General features: G+C 39.8%; 1 protein-coding gene across 1 annotated transcript in view; it reads right to left on the bottom strand.

Moving 5' to 3' along the window:
* LOC144233706 (uncharacterized) overlaps positions 1 to 23,495 on the bottom strand; it is a 52,038-nt gene that overhangs the window by 7,954 nt on the left and 20,589 nt on the right. Inside the window, exons 3-4 of the mRNA XM_077766712.1 lie at positions 9,696 to 9,822; positions 9,102 to 9,197 (exon numbers count right to left, since the gene is read on the bottom strand). Of these exons, the coding sequence (XP_077622838.1) occupies positions 9,102 to 9,197; positions 9,696 to 9,822 (223 nt within the window). The remainder of the gene's footprint in view (positions 1 to 9,101; positions 9,198 to 9,695; positions 9,823 to 23,495) is intronic.

The following is a 23,495-nucleotide window of genomic DNA, read 5'->3' as shown; positions in this document are numbered from 1 at the left end:
TTGTTCCACTAAAGTGAATAAGTTGGATGAGGTCACTCCCAAGAACGGAAAAGTATAGAGACTAAGGAAATCGTACTCCGTGTTCTTCTCCAATTGAGTAGGAAGGAAATGCATCAAATAAATTACATGGAATTTAATAAGCTCTCTGTAGAATTACTCCTATATTCAAATTAACATGTGAACACCATGTCATTTTATGCAAACAAATCTTCAAATCCCTGCACAAGTCATAGCAGCAACAGTCCATGAACATTAGAACACGGAAATAGAATACTCCTACATGAGTATCAGCCATTTAAGTTAATTAAAATAGGAATTACAGGGGGAGATTCTCAAACTAAGACACACAGAGATTTAGGAGACATAAATTCAGTACAAACGATATAGAGAATTATTTCCATTTTCATAAATCCATAACTTTTTTGGTTGTCAGGAAATTATCAATTTTGAGATTTGAAATATCCTCATTTGAACATATCCCAATTCCTTCTGAAGATCTAGGTTCACATACACACATATATGCACGCATTCTTTTTCCTGATTAGTACTCTTACTCCAATATCAATCTTTAAATTCATATAACATATTGCATTCTGCGTACGTCAAAACCATAAAAATCTGGGCTACATATGCTCACAAAAACCACACTAACAAAGAAAACAAAACAAAAAAGAACTCATAGGTTAAGACTTTAAATAGTGATTGAGAATTTTTTTTATAAAAAAATAGAAAAGTCTCAGGGGTCTTTTCTAAGGGACTCACAAGGTAAATATATGAGAGTGGACATTCTTATTCAAATGCTTATTGGGGAATTCTTAACAGGAACTTCTATTTGTTTGTGACTATGGGGCTGTTATGTAGTGAGTTTGCTACTGGGTGGAGCTAGAGTCAGTTCAGCCAGCCTGGTTATACAAAATGGATTCCAACGCAGCAGTAGCAAGAAATTGTTCAGCCACACTCTCAATAATACTTCTATATCATCCTGATTAAAAACACGTAATGCTCCACCACTTACAAAAAGGAAGACAAGATAGAATATGTAAACTTTGGGAGAATTAAGTTCAAATAATTTGAGGTTAAGGCCACTGGGAAAAGAGATTATTTGTGCTCTCAGCCTACAGCTTAAACAAGTACAAGTGACCCTTGAATAAAGCAGGGGTTCGGTGTACCCACCAGGCATGCAGTTGATAATCCGTGTAAAAGTTTGACACCCCAACACGTCATTTTAATAGCCTACCACTAACAAGAAAAGCAGTCAATTACAATATACTTGATATTTTATAGGGGTGTTTTAGGGTATTCCTACCATCAAGGAAGCTCAAGAAAAGAAAATATTAAGGAAATCAAAAGGAAGAGTAAATACATTTACAGCACTGCACTATGTATACATATGCCTATAAGTTGGGCTCACACAGTTCAAACCCATGTTGCACAAGAGTCAAGTGTACTTTGTGTTCCTGTCTGTTTACCTGCAACCTTGATAATAATGGGGCAGGCTAAGGTTGGATTGGATGCCACTTCTTTCGTTATAAATCAGAGTTAACATATTAAAGTGCATTCAGGCTTATTAATGGATATATCTTAATTTCAAATGTACCCTTAACAAACCACTGCAAAATCACTGTATGATCCTTGGTCAAAATACAGATTAAAATCTTTCAAGAACCATTCTTGTTCCTCTGATGTATGGATTTGTGAGTTGTACATTCCATGCTGCTCAAACTAACACTAATTACTGAGTAAAAGTAAAGTGAGAGTATCTTTCACCCTTTTATAGAAGAGTTAGCTATACTTTCCTCAATTTCTGTGAAATCTCTTTATTTCAACTACATAACTAATATTCTTGACTTGTAAGAAGTGCTATTATGAAGATACAATCAGATATTTAGGAACTGTTACTGTATTTTTTCTAAACACTAATTGGCAAAACATTTAAATTCAGAATGTTTCTCTAATTTTAATGCAAAGAATGATGCCGTGAACCCTTCTTGGTGACTGATACTGCTCTTATATGTCATTCACAAAAAGCATCCCTTTTTCACAAAAAGCATGGATTTTCTCTCATAAAAGAGCTCCTCATGTCTGTAAGACAACAACAATCAAATCATTTTGCATGACATAAGCAATAAAGCCATAGCATGAGAAGATTTATGAGTAAAATTAATAATATATATCATGCAAGAAAAAAACCCTTAGATATGGTCAAGAGAAACAAAGAGAATAATTATCCTTCTTCATACATCCATTCCCCCTTTCTGGCATCTTAAAAACATAGTTAACCATTCAATAACATGGGTTTAAATATTGTGTGTCCATTTATACAGATTTTTAAAAAATATAAATCCAATGAGCTACTATAAATTTGTATTCATTATAGTTTCCTTAACCTTTTGTTTTCTCAAGCTTACTTAATCATGACAATACCACTTATAATACAGACAACAAACAAAGAATGGGATGGTTGATTGGTAATGTTCTAGGTAAGGCTTCAGGTCAACAACAGGCTGTTTCCATGGAAAAGCAGGTAAGGTTTTAAGTTCTGGGGATTCAAGAGATGCCCACATATTTTCAATGGTGGAGGGGTTAGTGCCCCTTACACTTACACTCATGTAAGTGATCTCGGGGTTTCAACTTTGGATTTTCCTCTAAATAAACAGTCCGATTTAGAATCATGTCTGAAAGTGGTATTGATCTACTGCTTCTTGCTGTGAATTCTCTGATTTTGTTTACATTTGCCTTTTCATTCTATAGTTTGCCAAATGTCAACATTTTACAAGTTTTTATCCTTTATAAAAGACTGGTTTTTACTGAATCGTATATTAAAACCAAAAGTCCTTCCTCCTTTATTACATTTCTAGAGTTTCTATCCATTGTGTTTTCTCTCATGTTCAGTAAAGGTTCAGTTCCACTTAAAGATTTGCCAATATTCTTGACATCTGTAAGTTATCTCCTCAGGATGTATTATCTCATCATGAATAGTCTTGCTTACAAACTAAATGCTTCTTCATCACATCCTTTACATTTATAGGGTTTCATTCACTATGCTCTGCTGATATTCAGAAAGTTTGTAGTTGGGCCTAACAACTTTGCCACACACACACACTAAACTATAATGAACACACGTGTGTGTGTGTGTGTGTGTATTTATATTTAAATATATTTATTTAGCCTTCTCCCCAGTATATATCTCCTTAGGTCGATAAGTCTTGAGTGGTAGTTAAAGACTTTGTCTCATTGTATAAATTTGTTAGATTTCTTCCCATTATGAAATCTCTGCTGTTGAATGAGTTTTGAAGACTAATTAAAAGGTATCCCAGAGTTACTACATTTTTCAATCTTCTCTCCAGTCAGGATACTATGATGTATAAGAAGACTTGAGGTTACATACAAGACTTCCCCACATTTCTTACTTTTATTCTGGCTCTCTGGAGATGGAGTTCTCTCATGTTTATTAGCATTTGACCCTTGATTCATGTTTTTCACACACTCATTGCCTTGGTAACTTCTGTCTCCACTATAAACACCTCAGTAATTATGGAAGCTAGAGTCCTCAACTAAAGGCCTTCCTAAGAACACAGCACATAAATACTTGCTCCAAATTAAGTACTATATTGTAACTATTAAACAGTGGTGTTTGGATAAAACCTTTCTGTGTTCATCAAAATTAGAGACCTTGGAACAGGGGAATTATGTGTTGGTGGAAGAATAATGAACCTTACACACTGGACTTCTCAAGTCAATCACGGTTTGAATTTTTATCTTCCTTTTCAAATCTCTCATTTGCAGAATTGTGTCACTGAATGGTTAATCCAATTTTATATTTGAAATACTTTCAGTGATTATTTTCAGTTTGGACTAGGTGACTTTTCAGAATTTCCAAATGTCCATCCAGAGAAGATGTATGTTTAAAAACAGATTTTTGACTTCTGCTTCAAAGGTACTGTTCTGCAAAGAGCTGATATAAGGTGGGGTTTCCACCAGAAGCTTTTCTATCCTTGATCTCTCCTAGCAATAGGATTACATGACAGGATTCATTTCATTGTCCCTGTTTGGTTATACCCATCCTAATATGCATTCTACATTTCACTATACCCCATCACGTTCCCCATCATCCCTTAAGTCTAAATACTCAGGGCTACAGTGTCCATTGCTTCCAATACCACTGTACCAAATGACTCATCTTGGTCTGTCTACCAACCAGCCTAAGGTATTATGGAGATACAACTGCAAGATACAAAAGAAGTCATCACGCTTACTACACTGACATACATATATGTAAATACCGAATGTGCAAATGCAATACCCATGATAGGACATCAGCAGAATGGAGAAACTGGAAGCACCAGGACTCTGCTCCTCCATGGAGACAAAAATAGAGCAAAGGGCTTCTTTGAGGGCTCCCGAAGCCAGTTAGAAGCATACAGCGCACCCAGGCAGGTACAAATGAAGAAGAGCCACATGGAAAAGGCAAAGAATGTTTAGGACAGTTGCCTATAGTAACTGCTCACTGTCCCTGACACTCCATGGCAACACGGTGAGAAAAGTCTTCTGTCTGTTGAGGAGAGAAACAAATGTATGATCAATGATCAGGTTTCCTTGTTGTCCTGAAGAGCTTGCTTCTGTCACTCATTCCAGAGGAATGAGAGCACCCTCTGGATACACTGTGGTGGCTGCTCAGAAAGAAGTTGTGCATTTGTTCAAACATTGGAGAGACTACTGAGTTGAACACAAACAGAGAGAAGAAGGTATCATGGGCCTTAAAAAGTAACTACACGTCTTAAACTTAGCAATTACAGAAATTCAGAGATGACAATAGCCGAAAACATGTGTCACTGTCCTCGGAATTACTATAATTTGTGTCCCTCTGTACAAATCAAGTCCATAATCCTGGCCTAGGGGCTGTTATTTTCTTGGTTTTGTTTAGTTTGATTGTTTTTGTGGGGGGTTTTGTTTGCTTTTTAATTCCCAAATGTCAACCAAAGATATAAAAAGATACAAGAAATAGGAAATTGTGTGCCAATTAGAGGAACAAAATGTATCTCCAAACCTGGTGGTAAATTAATCAAGTACCATTAATTGCCTGACAAAGATTCAAAAGAATCGTCACTAAGATGTTCACGGAGGAAGAACAAAAATAGACAGGTAACTAAATGATAGCAGGAAAACTATTCATGACCAAAATGTACACCCAAGGAAACAGGACATGTAACCAACAATAAACATGAAATTGGGAGACAAAGATTACAATTCCTCAATTTAAAAATACACGAAGGGGTCAACAACGGACTTGATCAAGCATAAGAAAGAATCAGCAAAACAAAGTATTCTTGCGTTAAATTATCCACTAAGAATCAAAGGACAGATTCTAGGGACTCGTGGGACAGCAAAAGAGGATTCAATAAGTACATTAAGGGAATTCCTGAGGAGAGGGGAGGGGAAGCGGGCGACCATTGATATGAAGAATTAAAGTCTTCTATGTGGAAAGAAGACACAAATGCAACAAGCTCAGTCAATTCACAGTAGGATATATGTCAAGACGTGAGCACAGCAACACAAAATTAACCCTTCAAAACTCACGGGTGAGAAGAGAAATTTGAACCAGCGTGGCAAAAAAATCTCTTCTCGTCCAGGAGAGCTCCTATAAGATTAGTAATGGGATTCTCAGACCTTATGGAAGAAGTGCACAACCCAACATATAAGAATATCCTACCTGGCAAAACTTTCCCATGAATGTAGGGTAGAGACTTTCCCAAATAAAAAGTCCTCCAAGTTTACAAGTAGACCTGTCCTAAAACAAACAGTAAAGGAGGTCCTTCTGGTTGAAATGAAGGGATTCTAAACAGTAACTGAAACCACATGAGAACATAAAGGCCTCTGCTAAATATAAAATTTTACACAACTGGGGCACCTGGGGGACTCATTTGGTTAAGCGACCGACTTTGGCGCAAGTCATGATCTCGAGGTCTGTGAGAACTATCCCCACGTTGGGCTCTGTGCTGATGCTGACAGTCAGCCTGGAGTCTGCTTTGGATTCTGTGTCTCTATCTCTTTCTCAAAAATAAAAACACATTAAGAAAGTTTTAAAAATACACAAGTATACAAACCTGTCATGTTGTAATGAGGAAGCACAAGATTTTAATTTCTGCTACAATAAAAAATCCGGGGTCCCTAGGTGGCTCAGCTTGTTAAGCATCAGACTTCATTTCAGGTCATAATCTCACAAGTAATGAGTTTGAGCCCCACATCAGGTTCCATGCTGTAAGCACAGAGCCTGCTTCTAGTCTTCTGTCCACCCTTTCTTTCTGCCCCTTCCCTGCTGGATCTCTCTAAATAAAGAAATAAAAAAAATTTTTACAAAAGAATAAAAAATCATTAACCTAGGTAATCAAGTACATATTGAAAGACAGAATTTGTGGTATCTGTAACTTAAGGTGAGTGCAGGGGTGGAGCTGATAGGTATAATAATTTTGTAAGCAACTGAGAGTATCAGTTTAAAGTGGGATTTTATACCTTGAAGATGTTTTAAGTAATAACTATACTACAGAAGACAGAAAAGTTAATGAGAATGGTACCAAAGCATGTCATGGGTATAAGAGTACAATTAAGGATAAAAAATTCTAAATTTGATACGGAGGTACAGAATTGTTTGTTTAAGAGAGAGACAGAGACAGACAGTGCACGTGTGAGAGAGCAGTGGAAGGGCAGAAGGAGGAGGGAGAGACATTTTCAAGCAGATTCCATTCTCTGCTCCTAGCCTGACACAGGGCTCAATCTCCGAGCCAAAATCAAGACTTGGGTGCTTACCAAACTGAGTCACCCAGGCATCATGGAAATATAGAATGTTGAAAAATTACTTACAATACAGAAGAGTAATTCACTCAGGCAAGGAGAATATAAAGTCACAAATAAACACATGATGAAGTTAATGGTCTGTTATGACGACTCACCATGACATTACTAGTCTATCATTATGACAAGTCATCTAGACTATCATTAGTCTATTCACCTAGACATGATAAAACATTCACCGACCACCAACTAAGGAAAGAAAGAAACAAAGTAAGTCCCAAAGTATGTATGTATAATATTTATACAAAGAAATACATACACAATTTTACTGGTAAAGGGTATGGTTATTTCATACTTGACTTAAACTCACAATGTCTTAAAATGTACTACATGAACATTGCCATCTCTAACAAAATATACAGGTACATGAAACTACAACTAACGTGTGATAAGTCCCATACAAAAGACAGCACATTATGGTTTATCTATACCATGGAATACTACATGGCAATGAGAAAGAATGAAATCTGGCCATGTGTAGCAACATGGATGGACCTTGAAGGTGTTATGCTGAGCGAAATAACTCAGGCACAGAAGGACAAATATTATATGTTTGCACGTATAGGAGGATTAGGAGGAACTTGACGGAGGAACAAGGGGGAGAAGAAGGGCGGAAATGGTGGGGGAAAGGGAGAGAGGCAAACCATGAGAGACTCTTGAATGCTGACAAAAACTGAGGACTGATGGATGTGGGGGGGAGGGGGGGATGGGCATGGAGGAGGACACTTGTGGGGATGAGCACTGAGTGTTATGTGGAAACTAATTTGACAATAAACTATTTGTAAAAAAAAAAAAAGAAACAAAAAAACAAAAAAACAAAAAAAGACAGCACATTATTACAAACCCAGAATATGACAAAATTTAACCCCAGTCTACATAAAAGAAATAGATGAATCCTTTCAAAGGAAGCCTACTATATAACTTTCCTTTTAAACTATGACTATGTAGCCACGAAAAAGGCGCTTTGAATTATTGGCGTGTCTTCATTGACAGTAAAACAGGAAAGATATTTGTTAAAATCAAACATTAAATGCTCTAATAAAAATTTTTTACAAATAAGCAATTAAAAGGCATTTAAAATGTACTATTTTCTTTATATATTCCTCCTGTTACATAGAGTGCAAGGATATAATCCATTNGGGGGGGGAGAGAGAGAGAGAGAGAGAGAGAGAGAGAGAGAGATCACTCAAGCGATAGAGGGGCAAAGAGAGAGGGGACAGATGATTTAAAGCAGGCTCCATGCTGACACCAGAGAGCCCCATGCTAGGCTCAAACTCACCAACTGTGGGATCATGAACTGAGCCCAAGTCCAATGCTCAATCGACTGAGCCACTCAGGGAGCCCTCTATCTCATTTCTTACAAGGCACATACCCATGTCATACAGAACTTTGGATTCAAAACAATCAGAGGGGTATCTCACATGCAACTTATTAAAATTAAAAAGTGAAAACACATACGAAAAAGTCACAGGAACTTCCTACTATACAAATGATTACATGATGTAAATACTAGGAAATAAGTTACCACTGAGACTTTACTATAGGCTCCGAGTTCTAACTTCAAAATGTTCTAGCTCCCTTATGGCATTAATATGCAGGAATGCTAGGGTACTCATAGATACATTAAAGTAGTTCACCATTGAGCAAAGGAACACACAGAGTGGAAATTTCAAATTATAGTTAATACAAAGACAAATGAAGTTTTGATGTGAAATAAAGGATTAGATTTTGTCATTTGAGGAAGGCGTTCTGGGATCTTTTAAAATTTCTGAGCCTCAATTTTGTATAATTAAGATTAAAGCCTCTGTAGCTTTGGAAAGCAGAAACCAGAAAACATGTGATCTCTGTCTCCAGTGTTCCTGGGATTTCTGCAACAAACCCCAATATGCCCACTGCTACCCTGACACACTTGTCACAAGAAGCAAAAGAGAATTTAGAAATGACTTAGCATAGAGTTCCTCAGAAATATAGAGATACCCTCTGGGGCTCACAAAGCAATGGAGAAGCTCTCAGATTATGGAGGTCCTCACTGTGAGGTGGTGGATGTTCACTGGAGCTGAAAGAGAGTCCTTGGAGAATCAAAGAACATAATGTGTTAGATAGCAGATGTCCCTCTATGAGAGGGAAACACATAAAACTAGCCTTCATAAACGAATTTCCATTCAAGGAGAACTACTTGAACTACATTTTAAGGTCGATCTTCCTCCTTCTCATTTGGATTTACCTCTGTCATCTGCTTTCTTCCCACCTACCTGGGTGTGAGGCTACCGTGTCCTTTCTCTTCACACCCCGCAGCTCCTTCTCTTCCTCCAAAAAGATGACCAGGTCTGGTTTTGATACAATGAGACCTGTTTATCAAAAGAAGGAATAGAATTATTGCTGGAGAGTCTACCTTTCAACCCAGTATTGTACTCAGTAGACAAGAGAGGACATGGTAGAATTCTAAAAAAATGACTTGCAAAACACTGTTGCCCAAGAAAGAGCCTCTTTAGCACATGCAGGAGGAGTTTCACATATTCACATCATGACCTACTTCTGAGTACTACCAGTACAAGAAGCAGTGAAAATTGGAGTCTAACATGTGGGCAGTACCGTCTTATGCCACTCAGTGTTTAGAATTGCCATGAATCTACAGAAATGGTGGTGGTACCATAAAAAAAACGGAGGCTAAAACTGAAAAGGAAGCCTCATGAGGTATTGCTCTACATCTACAAATCCCTACTTGCTTCCATTACTGCAGGGATCTGAATTCCAGTCATGCAAAGAGCAAGCTTCCAAGAAAGAGTCTTCAAAGGAAGGAACAAAACCCTGAGTGTGGTTTGGGAAATCTGGAAGGTGATCCTCACCCAAGAAGTGGAGGTGCCCATAGGTCTCTAGTATCACATCCCTGTACAGTTCCCGCTGACTGTGACTCAGGCATCCCCACTCCTCCTGAGTGAATTCTATGGCCACATCCCTGAAGGTCAGCAGTCCCTGCAACAAATACCAGAGTTATCCAGTGGCCATTGGCAGTGTTCATAATGGTACCTAAGATGAAAGAGGGAGTTAATGTCACTAGGTAGACTCCAAGAACTGACCTTCACTGCTTACCTGCTTGTACCCACTGACCTTCATCCCTCATTTTACTTAACCTTTTTCCTATCTTATCTTTTACCTCTGGCAAAACACCCTATGGACACAGTCTCCTGTGATGGAAACAGAAAACATTCAACAAAATGTAAAGTCTGCCCTAAGGAACAGCTTGGGCAGGCCCACTTGGAGCTTATCCCCTGACTCATACCTATGCAGATGGATGATGAAGTTGACTCCTGGAGCGAGGACAGCTACCTTGACCTCCTTGTAATATTAAAATCTCCACCCAAGGAGAAGCACAAACCTCACTTACACAACACACAAAGTATGTATAGAGGTGTTCTCTTAAGGACCATGTGCCACCTTATGTCCAGCTCTACATAAGATGACAAGCTTCCACTTCCTAATTATCACCCGAATCTTAAATAAAAGGAAATCATCACACACACACACACACACACACACACACACCCTTGATCTGTAAGTCTCTCCTTTGGATGGTATTCCTTCTGATCTCCTTATTGGCTGTAAATCAAAGTTCCTTTGTGTGATGACAACCCCAGTTGCTGTACTTTCTATCTAAGACTCTATTATATTTAAGGATTTTCAGACACACAAATATGTTAATCATGTGATTCTTGTTTTCATTTTCTGACAATGAAAAGAAGTAAATAAAAGGGCATTTCTGTGACCAGAGTGTGGAGTAAAACAAAAAGTTCTTTGGCCTTTTTTCTTTTTGTTATTCTATCATGTTTTGCTGGTTTTTTTTCTTTTTCTCTCCACAAGGTGATGAGACTCTTTCAGTGGCAGAACTTCACCTTATACCTGGCAGCCCAATGACAGACACCTGAGACATGCAAACATGCCCTTCCTCAAGGAAATCATAGCTCCTTTCTTGCCTTAATGTTTACTTTTTATAAAATACTTGAGACAGGCAGAGTATGACATTCTTTTATCAATGGGCTACAAGGTGTGTGGAAATTTAATTGAAGCTACATTTCTTTTGCCTTTGTTCTCCCCATCAGAGACTACAAGAAAAGACAAGCTTAGAAAAAAGAAGTTTCCAGCTGAAATGTGATGGGTTCTGCACAATGCTCAGTAAATCTAAGATCCTTAGGAATGATGGAGGGAAAGATCAATATTATAGAGGAGACATCTGGTAGAGAGCACCAAGCCAATTAAAGAAGTGAAGACAAACTAACTAAATGAAACATATTGTTACCAGTGGTTAAGATATACCAAAGGACACATTATTGGGAGCCATTTCTGAAGTCACTAGTTGAGAAAATTCCTTGTGAGGTTAAGGCAAGTTTGCACAGCCTCTTGCCATCAGATGATGACTGATATCCACCCCCCACTCAATTATTTCTACTTGAGCACCAACCCCCAAGGCACCTTGTTGATTGGTTTTGGGAGTGACCTGTCCCCTTATTCTGGCCCTGGTATGATGACTGCACCTTGTAAAGGAACTTATTATGGGAACTTCAACTTTTATGTTTATGGGAACAGACCTCATTTCTCTGATAGGTCCTGTTTTCCTCGATACTTCCCTTGAGCTAATGACCCTTACTCATAAAAGATTAACCTTTACGTGTAAAATTCTGTTTCTGCCATTGCATTAGTCCAAGAGGTTCATACAGGTCAACATGTAAATCAACTAACCAAAAATGTTTCTCATGCCCTAGCTGTTTAAGAAATCATAGACTAAAAACTGGACACAAAAGTAAATGCACTCGAAGAGGCTATTCTATGTATTGGAAATGAGATAAACCCTTTAAGGGTACGGTTGGCACTCTGGTGCCATAAGGAATATAACTGGACAATTAAGTCTTGCTCGGAGACAAAGAGCTGAACTTAGAAGGAACAGATAAGGGCAGAACATAAGTTAGTACCTATACCTTTGCTAACTGGTGATGTACAGCAGTCCCTTCCCTAAGGCCTACATTCCACAAACACCTTCCCTTACACCGACAGCTGTGATGAGGGCGGATAAGAGTATCAACAACTTAACCTATGACTTAATCTTAGCATTATTAAAATCTGTATGTTAGCCTGTTTTTCACTAAGAACACCCTGTTATTTTCTTAGTTACTCAACCTCACTATAATTGGGGCAGTTCTGCAAGAATACTTCCGTAATACCTGTTTCTGTACACTTTCCAAAGCATCCTACCACAGAGAACTATCCATTGTGAAAATTCCATTTTCTGATGCCATGTTATTGTTTGATCTATAAATAAAGACAACAAAACCAAGAGTGCAGAGATGCCTGCCTGGTGATCAGAAAGAATCTCGGGGCTCTCTCACTCTCTCTTGCCGACATAATCCATCCTTCAGGGACCCCTGGACTGGCTGCAGCTGGACTCCAGCAACACATGATCACTGATGGGTTCTCTGGCCACCAAACTCTAAGTCAGATTATCAATCTAATTATAAGAATACAGTGGACTTATACAAAGTTCAATCACAAATCGTTTCAGTAGAGGCTGCTTTGAGGCAAACAGACTCGAGCAATGGATTGTAAAGAGGCCCATAGGGCCCACCTGGCTGAATAGAGGCAGGCCAGCAGGTGACCTGACTCAAAATATCTACAGGCCCTTTCTAACAAATGGGCTACTTACAACCAGGCAGAATTACCAAATAAGGGGAAATTCCAAAAGTCACCATACATTCTCAAATTCCCCCTGCAAAATCAGCCCCAACTCACTGCCCCATGGCAGGCATCCTCTCCTCTGCTGTCCTGCTCACCACTCCCTTGAAGTGTATTCATAAATCTAGCGTCCTATTCTGCCACAGGTGAATTCTGTTCACCACTCATGCCCTTGGCTTCCACATGATCATCAACCCGTATTTGGGAGCCCCCATCTGAATCAACGCCATATGTAGAAACCTGTTTCCCTGTCCTGTAATGTCTAGTATATTTTATTTTATTTTTTTTAATGTTTTTTTTATTTATTTATTTCTAGGAGAGAGAGAGAGAGACAGCGTGAGCAGGGGAGGGTCAGAGAGAGAGGGAGTCACAGACTGAAACAGGCTCCAGGCTCTGAGCTGGCAGTCAGCACAGAGCCCGATGCGGGGCCCGAACCCACGAACCGCGAGATCATGACCCAAGCGAAAGTCGGACGCTTAACCGACTAAGCCACCCAGGCGCCCCGTGTCTAGTATATTTTAAACACAGTATCTTTTTTCACATTTTAAAAACCAAGACCGACCCCCTCCACCCTTTTTTTTTTTTTTTAACATTCTGAGTTATTCTGGGCCTCAGATCCATCCTGTGTATTTTTGCATTTATTTTTTGGTGCAAAAAGGTGGGTTTTTTTAATAGCATGATTTAGGCCGGGTGGGCACCAAGTGCCACAATGGGGCTGTGAAGAGTGACTGGCTACAGACTATGCAGTTGGGGGATGTAAAGGCAGAAGGGAGGCCTCCAGAAGGACTCGGATATGCTAAAGGGGAATCCTACGATCCTGGAGGCCTTGTATCTTTCCTTTTCTTACTCCTGGTCTACAGAAGCTACTAAGCAGGGAACTAAAGGGAAAACTAATGTCCTTGACTGAAATCCCAGGACCAGACCCCATCAGCAATAGGATTCTTGGACTCAACGCCTTCCCCTTTGGATCTGTCCTAAAGGGGATGTTTGCAATACTTGCAAGACTTTCTTTCAAAGTGACAGGTGTTGATGCCCTACTGAAAGCCGGGTTGGAAAATGTAGAGAAGACTCCAGGTTATAGGGGAGAAGAGTTCTAAAGACCTAACCTTGAGTATCATTCCTGGGAAGGTTTTAAAACTTAGGTGAAAACATGAGGCAGAAACATCAAAAATACGGAAATCAACATTTGTGATTTCTAAATCCATGAAATTTAAAGGGAAAGGATGGCATGGCCTTCAACCTGGGACATCAAGTTTACCTTAGAGCTGGCCATTTCTTCTTCTTTCCCCTCGTCCTCTAGACTTCTTTCTCAGAAGGTATTTGTGGAGAAATCAGCTGCATCAGGAGAAAATGCCCTAAAGGCACCAAGAGAACTTCTCACCAGAAACGTGCTCACTGCCATAAAGGACGTTGAAATGCAGTGGGCCCAACTTCCTAGCTGTTTGTGTCAGAAGGTTTTCAGAAACCAAGACTACCTACTTGGAGCCCAATCTCTGAGTTTTCCTTCTGTATTTTCAGGGGCTTCCACTCCCACAGAAACCCAAGACTTCTTCTACACCATAGGAACAGTGTGCTGTGCAGACCTAATCCTCCCACACTCGTGTAGAGGAGACCCTGTTACCTCTCCTTGAGCAAAAGCCTGCACTCAACTCTCATAAATTAATGGGAAGCCTTCCTGCTTAACTCTGGCCATACGTAAAATCACCTGGAGCACTTGATTAAATTGACACTGCTGTATCCATCCCCACCAATTGACAGAATCTGAGGAGAGGGCCCATAGCAAGGGTCGTTTTATTTTTTTTTTTAATGTTTGTTTTTATTTTTGAGAGAGAGACAGACAGAGTGCAAGCGGGAGAGTGACAGAGACAGAGGGAGACACAGAATCCGAAGCAGGTTCCAGGCTCTGAGCTGTCAGCACAGAACTCAGTGCAGAGCTCAAACCCATGGATCACGAAAGAGATCATGACCTGAGCCAAAGTCGGATGCTAACCAACTGAGCCACCCAGGCGCCCCAGAAAGGGTTGGTTTTGAGACTCCACATGGGATCCCATTGGGAACCATTTGGGTAAGTAAGGAAGGCTATGGTTATCATCCAGATTTAAACTCACTTCCTCTCCACTGATCAGAGTTTCTGGACATTGGAAAAAAGAGAGTTAGAAACTTAAGAGCCAAGCACACCTTCAGCTCTTTAGCCAAACTTTTCCATGTCTTCTTCATTTCCATTGAGATGGGTCTAAGGAGCCACGGGCGTCTTCCCGATTCCCCCTCTCAGTTGGTTTGGAGAAACTACTCTCTGCACTGGGAATAAAGTTGTTTCTATCCTTATTGACACCTGAGCTACACTCTTAGCGTTCAAGCCCAATGCTACCAAGCACCCCCTGCCACAGAGAACTAAAACAATTCAAAGAATATGGGTCTCCCATAAATAGCAATGGGTCCCAGTCTATGAACTTATTCCTTTGTGTTAGGCCTTTTGAGCATTACATACCCGTTTCTCAGTACCCCGATTCATTTATTTGGAGGAGATTTCTTTGAAAAATGTCATACCAGAATTTCTTTTCCCAAAAAGGGGGGAAAGTCTAGAATTTACAGCAGTAACCACAGTTGTAAAGAAGGGGAAATAATGATATTTAAACATGTTTTCTAATCTCTGCCTCTGATGGCCCTTTAGGTGAGGTCAGTGGTACTGATCATTTATTCCTATTGGAAGAGCTACCAACCTTCTTGTGAGGAAAATGTTCAACGGATATTGGCACAATCCACAGTGCATCACTCATTAAGTTTCAAATAGATCCCTGAACATCTATGCCTAAAATTAATCATTACTCTATAAATAAAGAAATCCAAACAGGGCATCAAGCACAAAATAGAGGCTTACAAAGCTCAGGACCTAGATCATGGGTCACGCTCAAGCCATCTTGGGCCACAGCTGCTGTAAAGGCCAGGACTTGGGACCATGGCAACCTGTGGGAGCCAGAGGCCATGGGGTGGAGGAGGTCCTGTGGGGGAGGAGGAGGGATCCAGGGGGAAAGGCGATCCTGGAAAGGAGAGTCCTGGCAAGAGAATAGGATATTAGGAGGAAGAGTTGTTCCAGTCCCTATAACACCCCTATAGTACCTGTGAAAAAACCCAAAGGCTGAGGATGGAAGTTTGATTAGGACTACTGAACAATAAATCATTGTTATCTCTCTGTATCCTGTTGTTCCCAAAGTTCATGTACTAGTGACAATGATTTCCACAGAAAACCAATTTTTCCCTGAAACTGACCCATGCAGGCCTTTTAAAAAATATTCCAGTGGAAAAGGATAGCCAGTGTCTATTTACCTTCACTTGGGAGGAATGGCAATACACCTGGTCAGTAATCCTCAGGGTTCCACAGGGTCCTCCTTATAGTGACTGCCTTAAAGACTATATCGAATGATAGTAAGTTTTCTGCAGTCTCTTTTGTTATAGGATGTACATCGATTTGCACTCTGCCCCCTTCTCAAGGTTCTTTGCCTGACACCAGCATACACCTGTGGAAACTTGTGGCTTTAAAGAGATATAAAGTGCCCAAGAAAAAGTGGTTTGCTTAAACCCAGGTTAGATATTTAAGGCACCTGGTGTCTGAACAGTGATTAGATTTCCAGGCATCCTGAAAATAAAAAATCTAAAACCTGTGTTCCAATTCTGAGGCTTTCTCAGACTTTTTGGGTCTTGCCTAATTTGGAATGCAAGCTTCTCTCTTATAGCTCAAAGTGTATATACTGTACTACAAAAGGACAAACTTAACCCTATTATTTCAGAAGTGTGGGATGGCATAGTAGTTGAGTCTTTAACGAAGACTCTAAATCCATAAAGAACTTATTAAACTCAACACCCCCCCTCCCGAAACAAACAACCCAGTTAAGAAATGGACAGAAGACATGAATAGACAGTTCTTGAAAGAAGACATCCAGTTGGCTAACAGACACATGAAAAACTGCTCAATATCGGGGCACCTGGGTGGCTTAGTCGGTTAAGCGTCCGACTTTCGCTTAGGTCATGATCTCGCGGTTCGTGGGTTCGAGCCCCGCGTCGGGCTCTGTGCTGACTGCCAGCTCAGAGCCTGGAGCCTGTTTCAGTCTGTGACTCCCTCTCTCTCTGACCCTCCCCTGCTCACGCTGTCTCTCTCTCTCTTCTAGAAATAAATAAAACATTAAAAAAATTTAAAAATAAAAGGAAAACTGCTCAATATCATTCTTCTTCAGGTAAATACAAATCAAAGCAATAATGAGGTACCATGTCACACCTCTCAGAATGGGTAAAATTAACAACAGAAGAAACAACAGGTGTGGGCAAGGATGAAGAGAAGGGGAACCCTCTTCCACTGCTGGTGGGAATGCAAAGTGCTCCAGCCCATCTGGAAAGCTGTATGAAGTCCTCAGAAAACTAAAAATACAATTTGGGGCAACTGGGTGCCTCAGTTGGCTGAATCTGACTCTTGATTTTGGCTCAGGTTGAGACCTCATGATTGTGGAATTGAGCCCCACATGGAGCTCCACACTAAGCATGGAGCATGCTTGAGAGTCTCTGTCTCCATTGCTTGCTGCTCCTCCACCCCTGCCCCCAAATAAATAAACATTTAAAAACAAGAACAACTTAGTTTCAGTCCATCATGGCCAATAAAGATACTTATATTAGGGGTGCCTGGGTGGCTCAGTCAGTTAAGTGTCAGACTTCGGCTCAAGTCATGATCTCGCAGTTTGTGGGTTTGAGCCCTGCGTCCGGCTCTGTGCTGACAGCTCAGAGCCTGGAGCCTGCTTCAGATTCTGTGTCTCCTTTTCTCTCTGGCCCTCCTCTGATCACACTTTGTCTCTCTCTGTCTCAAAAATAAATAAACATTACAAAAATGAAAAAGATACTTATTTTAATCTTCCTAAATTTCTTAAGACTTGTTTTGTAGACTAGCATGTCATCTATACAGGATGATGATCGATGTATCTCAGATGTTTTGATTTTAGGACTCATTATGGTTCTCATTCTGTGCATGCACAAGCCCAGGGGTCAAGACATTGATAGGAAAACAATCTCAAGTAGATTGCCTCTTGAAACTACATCTACCCCAAGCATCCTTTTCCTAGGGAGCATCTTGGTAACTTTTTATACCCTCTCTTCCATCATTGTAATTTTTTTCTTTTTCACTAGACCACCTGGAAGCAAGTGAACATCTGGGGCTTAATCAATGCATTTTTCCCAACTGCCAGCCCATGTTGTCTTGAGTGACTCCCACTGTGTATCCAGGTTCTTCTCTGTATCCTGGAGGAATTACAAAACTTCCTCATCTTATGAGAAAAATGTAGCCTGTTGTTCTTCATGTCAGCCATTTATATATTCATGCTCCATAGAGCATTATGTAGAATTACAACCCAGTGACATTGTGGGTAAAATTATCAATAAGGTAATCTATTCTAGTAATAAACAACAAATTATATCCATAGAATAAAACCTTTTATACTTATTATATAATTGCCTGTACAGTTATGTTGTTAATAGTCCCAAGAATAATGCCAAAATCTTATTGGTAATATAACTGGTTGTCCTGTAATAATGCAGAAATACTTGAAGTTATCTTTGTGTATCTTTCAATATGAGAGATTATATTTGCCCAACACTTATTTGGGGATGGGGTTTGATGACAGCTGCACAAAAACAGTTAACAAGTTAGAGGATCCATCAAGAAATAGGAGTGAGGGAAATTGTCTCTGCATTGTAATGCAACTGAGCAGAGATGATGCTGTAGGGAAAGCTAGGCTTTAGGGAGTGCAAGCATTAGAGACAAAGTGGTGAACATTGTGCCTTGTACCCTAGGAGAAAAGTTGAAGTCTTGACGGATGACGATACTCAAGGAAATTTATTAGCATGTTTAAGTGCTTTCGGTTATAATCCTAATATTGAACTGCTGGCACAGAAGAAAATGCAGGCAGATGTGTCAGCTGATATATGAAGAGAATACTGGTAGGTAGCAAATAATAGATTTTTCCTGTCTGAGATCAAGTTAAATAAATTAGGTGATGTGCTGTATTTCACTTGGTCTGTGTTAAGCTTTGATGCCAGTGGACTCCTTTGAAAAGAAATAGGTTACAAATATAGTCTTTGGCAGTCTCAATTTTTTGGACAAGAAATGTTGCTTTATTTTGAGAGAGAGAGCATGAGCAGGGGAGAGAGGCAGAGGGAGTGTGAAATAATCTTAAACACTGTCAGCACAGATACTAAAGCAGGGCTCAATTCTACAACCATTCCTGGGATTATCACCTGAGCCAAAATCAAGAGTCAGAGGCTCAACTGATTGAGCCACCCAATTGCCCCAAGAAAAGAATTTCGTTATTAGTAGTACTATATTTGTTTACCTTGTTAAGAATAATAGATAGTTGACCCCTAAATAATGTGGGAATTAGGGCCATCGATGCCATGGTGAAGTTGATAATTCATGTATCACTTCTGATATCCTCAAATTTAACTGTTAATAGACAACTGTTGACTGGAAACCTTACCAATAACATAGGCAATTACACATTTTGTATCGTGTGTGTGTGTATATGTGCGTAAATATATATATGTGTGTATCATGTGTGTTTATGTATATTTATATATGTAAGTAAGCTTACTTCTATTATATATACATACACACACAGATATATGATATACATATATATATATACACACATATATACACACACACGATACAAAATGTGTAATTGCCTGTTATAATATGTACATATATATGTATATAATAAAACATATATATACATATATGTGTATATAAAGTCTATTANTAATAGAAGTAAGTACAGTCTCACAATAGAAGCTAGAGAAGTATTAAGAAAACTGTAAGGAAGTTACATTTACAGTACTCTACTGTATTTATAAAAAAAAGTGTGCAGATAGATCCATGCATTCAAACCCATGTCTTTCAAGGGTCAAATTTAGTTACTAGTAATATTGGTCCAGAAATCTGAATGTTTATGTTAAATTGCTTATTATTCTGTTACAAAACAGACATGGAATTGGCTTAAGTAGAATAGGATTGTACAAAGTTTTTCTAGACAAATTTAGAAAGACAAAACTGGGAATATCCCATAGGCAGGGAGATAAAGAAACAGCCCTTTGTCTCCCCAACTTCATCCAGAACCCTCTCTTGTAAAGCTTTTCTAGGTCTGGCCCCCTCCTGGTCTCTCCCTTCACTGAACAGGTTAGAGGAAGTTTGGCTGGCTGCTCCTCCCACTTCCCAATGGTAGGTGCTAATGTTTTACTGAAAACCCAATACGGAAGCAAAGTCTGTAGGTTTTGGTGACTTAATTTCTTTCTTATTAAATTCTGTGCCTTAAAAGGGGTTGGGACAGGCCCTGCCAGAATATGCCACTTTGGCATGTGGATTATTTGGAGCTGAAGGCAATGAAGACCTTGTAGGCTCAAGAGGAACATTGGTCCCTCCTTTACCTACATAGAAGAATCTAAATTGGGGGCCCTTTCCATAATAAGAGTTATTACAGAGATAAAGTTTATCTGAGTATTCAACATATATGGCAGAGCAAACATCTAATTACCAATGTCAGGGAGCAAGAATTCATGCTCTTTCAAGGGTCTTTCTAGCTGGAATAAGAATCAAACGGACAGAAGAGATTAACAGGAGAAAATCAAGTGTAATGGCACATGTACAAGGAATCCACAGAGATATGGAAATTTTAAAGAAAGGTAAATGAGGTATATATGTGATTCTGAACTAAGGCAAAGAGGGGCACCTGGGTGGCTTAGTCGGTTAAGCGTCCGACTTTCGCTTGGGTCATGATCTCGCGGTTCGTGGGTTCGAGCCCCGCGTCGGGCTCTGTGCTGACTGCCAGCTCAGAGCCTGGAGCCTGTTTCAGTCTGTGACTCCCTCTCTCTCTGACCCTCCCCTGCTCGCGCTGTCTCTCTCTCTCCTAGAAATAAATAAAAAAAAATTAAAAAAAAAATTGAACTAAGGCAAAGAGAGTAGAGGTCCAGGATTTCAGAGGAAAGGATCATAATTCACAGGGGGATAGAAGAGCAGAAGTCAGGTAATTAGACAATTGCCATACCACAGAGATGAGTCACTCAGAGAAAATATATTTAATAACCTTTATTCTGAAAAAGATTTTCAATTTAGATTCTTCTGTGTGGTTAAGAGAGGAACAAAAGTTTCCCCGAGACCATACAAAATGGCACATCCTGGCTGTCCTGAACCTCTTCATCAAATGCCTGCTCCTCCCTATTCACCCTGCCAATACTATTCCTTTATCTTAAAATCCCAGACTCCTACACCCTTCTCCTTGGTTCAGGATGACATATATACCTCATTTTGCCTGCCTGACTTTGGAATGTCTATGTGCCTATGGATTCCCCCTAGGTATGTAGTAGGATTCTTGCACAGAGTGAAGTGACAAAGAGGCTTTTCTTTCGAGGAAGCCTTCCTTATTTGTGCTGACCCAGGCTCAGTTGGGTTCATACCTGAAAAACTGAGCCCTGAATGCTGCATGGTGTAGCCTTTTATGCATTTTCTACTTCTTCGTTTAGCATATATGGGCAACATATAGACATACAGTCCGACTGGGTGGTATTGTGTTACAAGGTCGTGAGGGAGGTCACCTACACACATAGCCAGGTTGCTTTTCCTTATCTTGAGGTCTTTTCTGACCACATTCCTTAGGGAGGGGACTCTACCACATGACCCTCTTTGATCCTCAACCTACCTATCTTGGGTCAAAGAGCATCATCTTGGTTTAGAGGTTTATATTTCCAGGACATCATCACAAGTGCGGCCATTTTTCTTTCAACCATTGCTTCAATGAGGCTGGAGACAGACTGTAAAACCAGAGGAGCTAGGCAAGGTAGGATTAAGAAAGCTCCCAAAATCAAGAGAATAATTCCCATGAGGGTTTTGAATCTCCTGAGAGTTGAAAACCATCCTCCAAATAACTCCCCGGAGTCCCAATCTTTCTAGCTCTGGACTGGGATGTGAGCACCCTTTCTCATTCGATCTGTGATTTCTTTTATGACTCTCCTTTCATCATCTATCTGCAGGAGGCAGTTACTCAGGTTAAACTTTCCATGAACTCCTCCCTCAGGAGCAAGCAAGTAATCTAAGGTGAAGTAATTTTGATAGCACTGCACACTTTGGTTTGCTGCTTGGCTACTAAGTTAAGAGCTCTGGCATTTTCATTGGTTATAATTTCTACTACAACTGCTTGCAGCCTGGTTATGTGGTTTATCATGTAAATAGGAGTGCGGTAGCCCCAGGACCCATCCTCTGCCTAGGTGGCAGGACCGTATTATTGGATTATATGTTTGGGAGGGCATTCATCATCATTTCAATTTCCAATTTCTTTCTTTCTTTCTTTCTTTCTTTCTTTATCATTTCAATTTCCAATTTCTTTCTTTATCATTTCAATTTCCAATTTCTTTCTTTCTTTCCTTTCTTTATCATTTCAATTTCCAATTTTTCTTTCTTTCTTTCTTTATCATTTCAATTTCCAATTTCTTTCTTTCTTTATCATTTCAATTTCCAATTTCTTTCTTTCTTTCCTTTCTTTCTTTCTTTATTTCAATTTCCAATTTCTTTCTTTCTTTCTTTCTTTCTTTCTCATTTCAATTTCCAATTTCTTTCTTTCTTTCTTCATCATCATTTCAATTTCCAATTTCTTTTTCTTTCTTTTTCTTTCTTTCTTTCTCTTTTCTTTCTTTCACAAGTAGTTTATTGTCAAGTTGGTTTCCATATAACACCCAGTGCTCATCCCAACAAGTGCCCTCCTCCATGCCCATCTCACCCGCCCCATATCCATCAGTCCTCAGTTTGTTCTCAAATTCAAGAGTCTCTCATGGTTTGCCTCTCTCCCTTTTCCCAACCATTTCCCCCCTTCTTCTCCCCCACGGTCCACTGTTAAGTTCCTCCTAATCCTCCTATACATGCAAACATATATTTGTCCTTCTCTGCCTGACTTGTTTCGCTCAGCATAACACCCTCAAGGTCCATCCATGTTGCTACACATGGCCACATTTCATTCTTTCTCATTGCCATGGAGTATTCCATCGTATAGATAAACCACATTTTCTTGATCCATTCGTCTGTTGATGGACACTTAGGCTCTTTCCATGGTTTGGCTATTGTTGAGAGTGCTGCTATGAATATTGGGGTACATATACTCCTATGCATCAGCATTTCTATATCCCTTGGGTAAATTCCTAGCAGTGCTATTGCTGGGTCATAGGGGAGTTCTATTGTTAATTTCCTGAGGAACCTCCACACTGTTTTCCAGAGGGGCTGCACCAGTTTACATTCCCACCAACAGTGTAGGAGGGTGCCCGTTTCTCCACATCCTNNAGGGTGCCCGTTTCTCCACATCCTCGCCAGCATCTTGAGTTCTCTGATTTGCTCATTTTAGCCACTCTGACTGGCGTGGGGTGGTATCTTAGTGTGATTTTGATTTGTATTTCCCTGAGGAGGAGGGATACTGAGCATCGTTTCATGTGTCTGTTGGCCATCTGGATATCCTCTTTGGAGAAGTGTCTGTTCATATCTTCTGCCCATTTCTTCACTGGGTTGTTTGTTTTTCGGGTGTGGAGTTTGGTGAGTTCCTTATAGATTTTGGATATTAACCCTTTATCTGATATGTCATTTGCAACTATCTTTTCCCATTCTGTTGGTTGCCTGTTAGTTTTGTGAATTGTTTTCTTTGCCGTGCAGAAGCTATTAATCTTGAAGAGGTCCCAATCGTTTATTTTTGCTCTTGATTCTCTTGCTTTGGGGGATGTGTCAAGTAAAAAGTTGCTGCGGTGGAGGTCAAGGAGGTTGTTTCCTGCTTTCTCCTCTAGGTGGTTTCTTGTCTCACGTTCAGGTCCTTTATCCGTTTTGAGTTTATTTTTGTGTATGGTGTGAGAAAATGATCTAGTTT

This window comes from Crocuta crocuta, unplaced genomic scaffold (genome assembly GCF_008692635.1).
Source record: "Crocuta crocuta isolate KB4526 unplaced genomic scaffold, BGI_CrCroc_1.0 scaffold434, whole genome shotgun sequence".
Lineage (NCBI taxonomy): Eukaryota > Metazoa > Chordata > Mammalia > Carnivora > Hyaenidae > Crocuta > Crocuta crocuta.
Note: the sequence above shows the minus strand (reverse complement) of the source record. Positions and strands in the feature narration are given on the sequence as shown.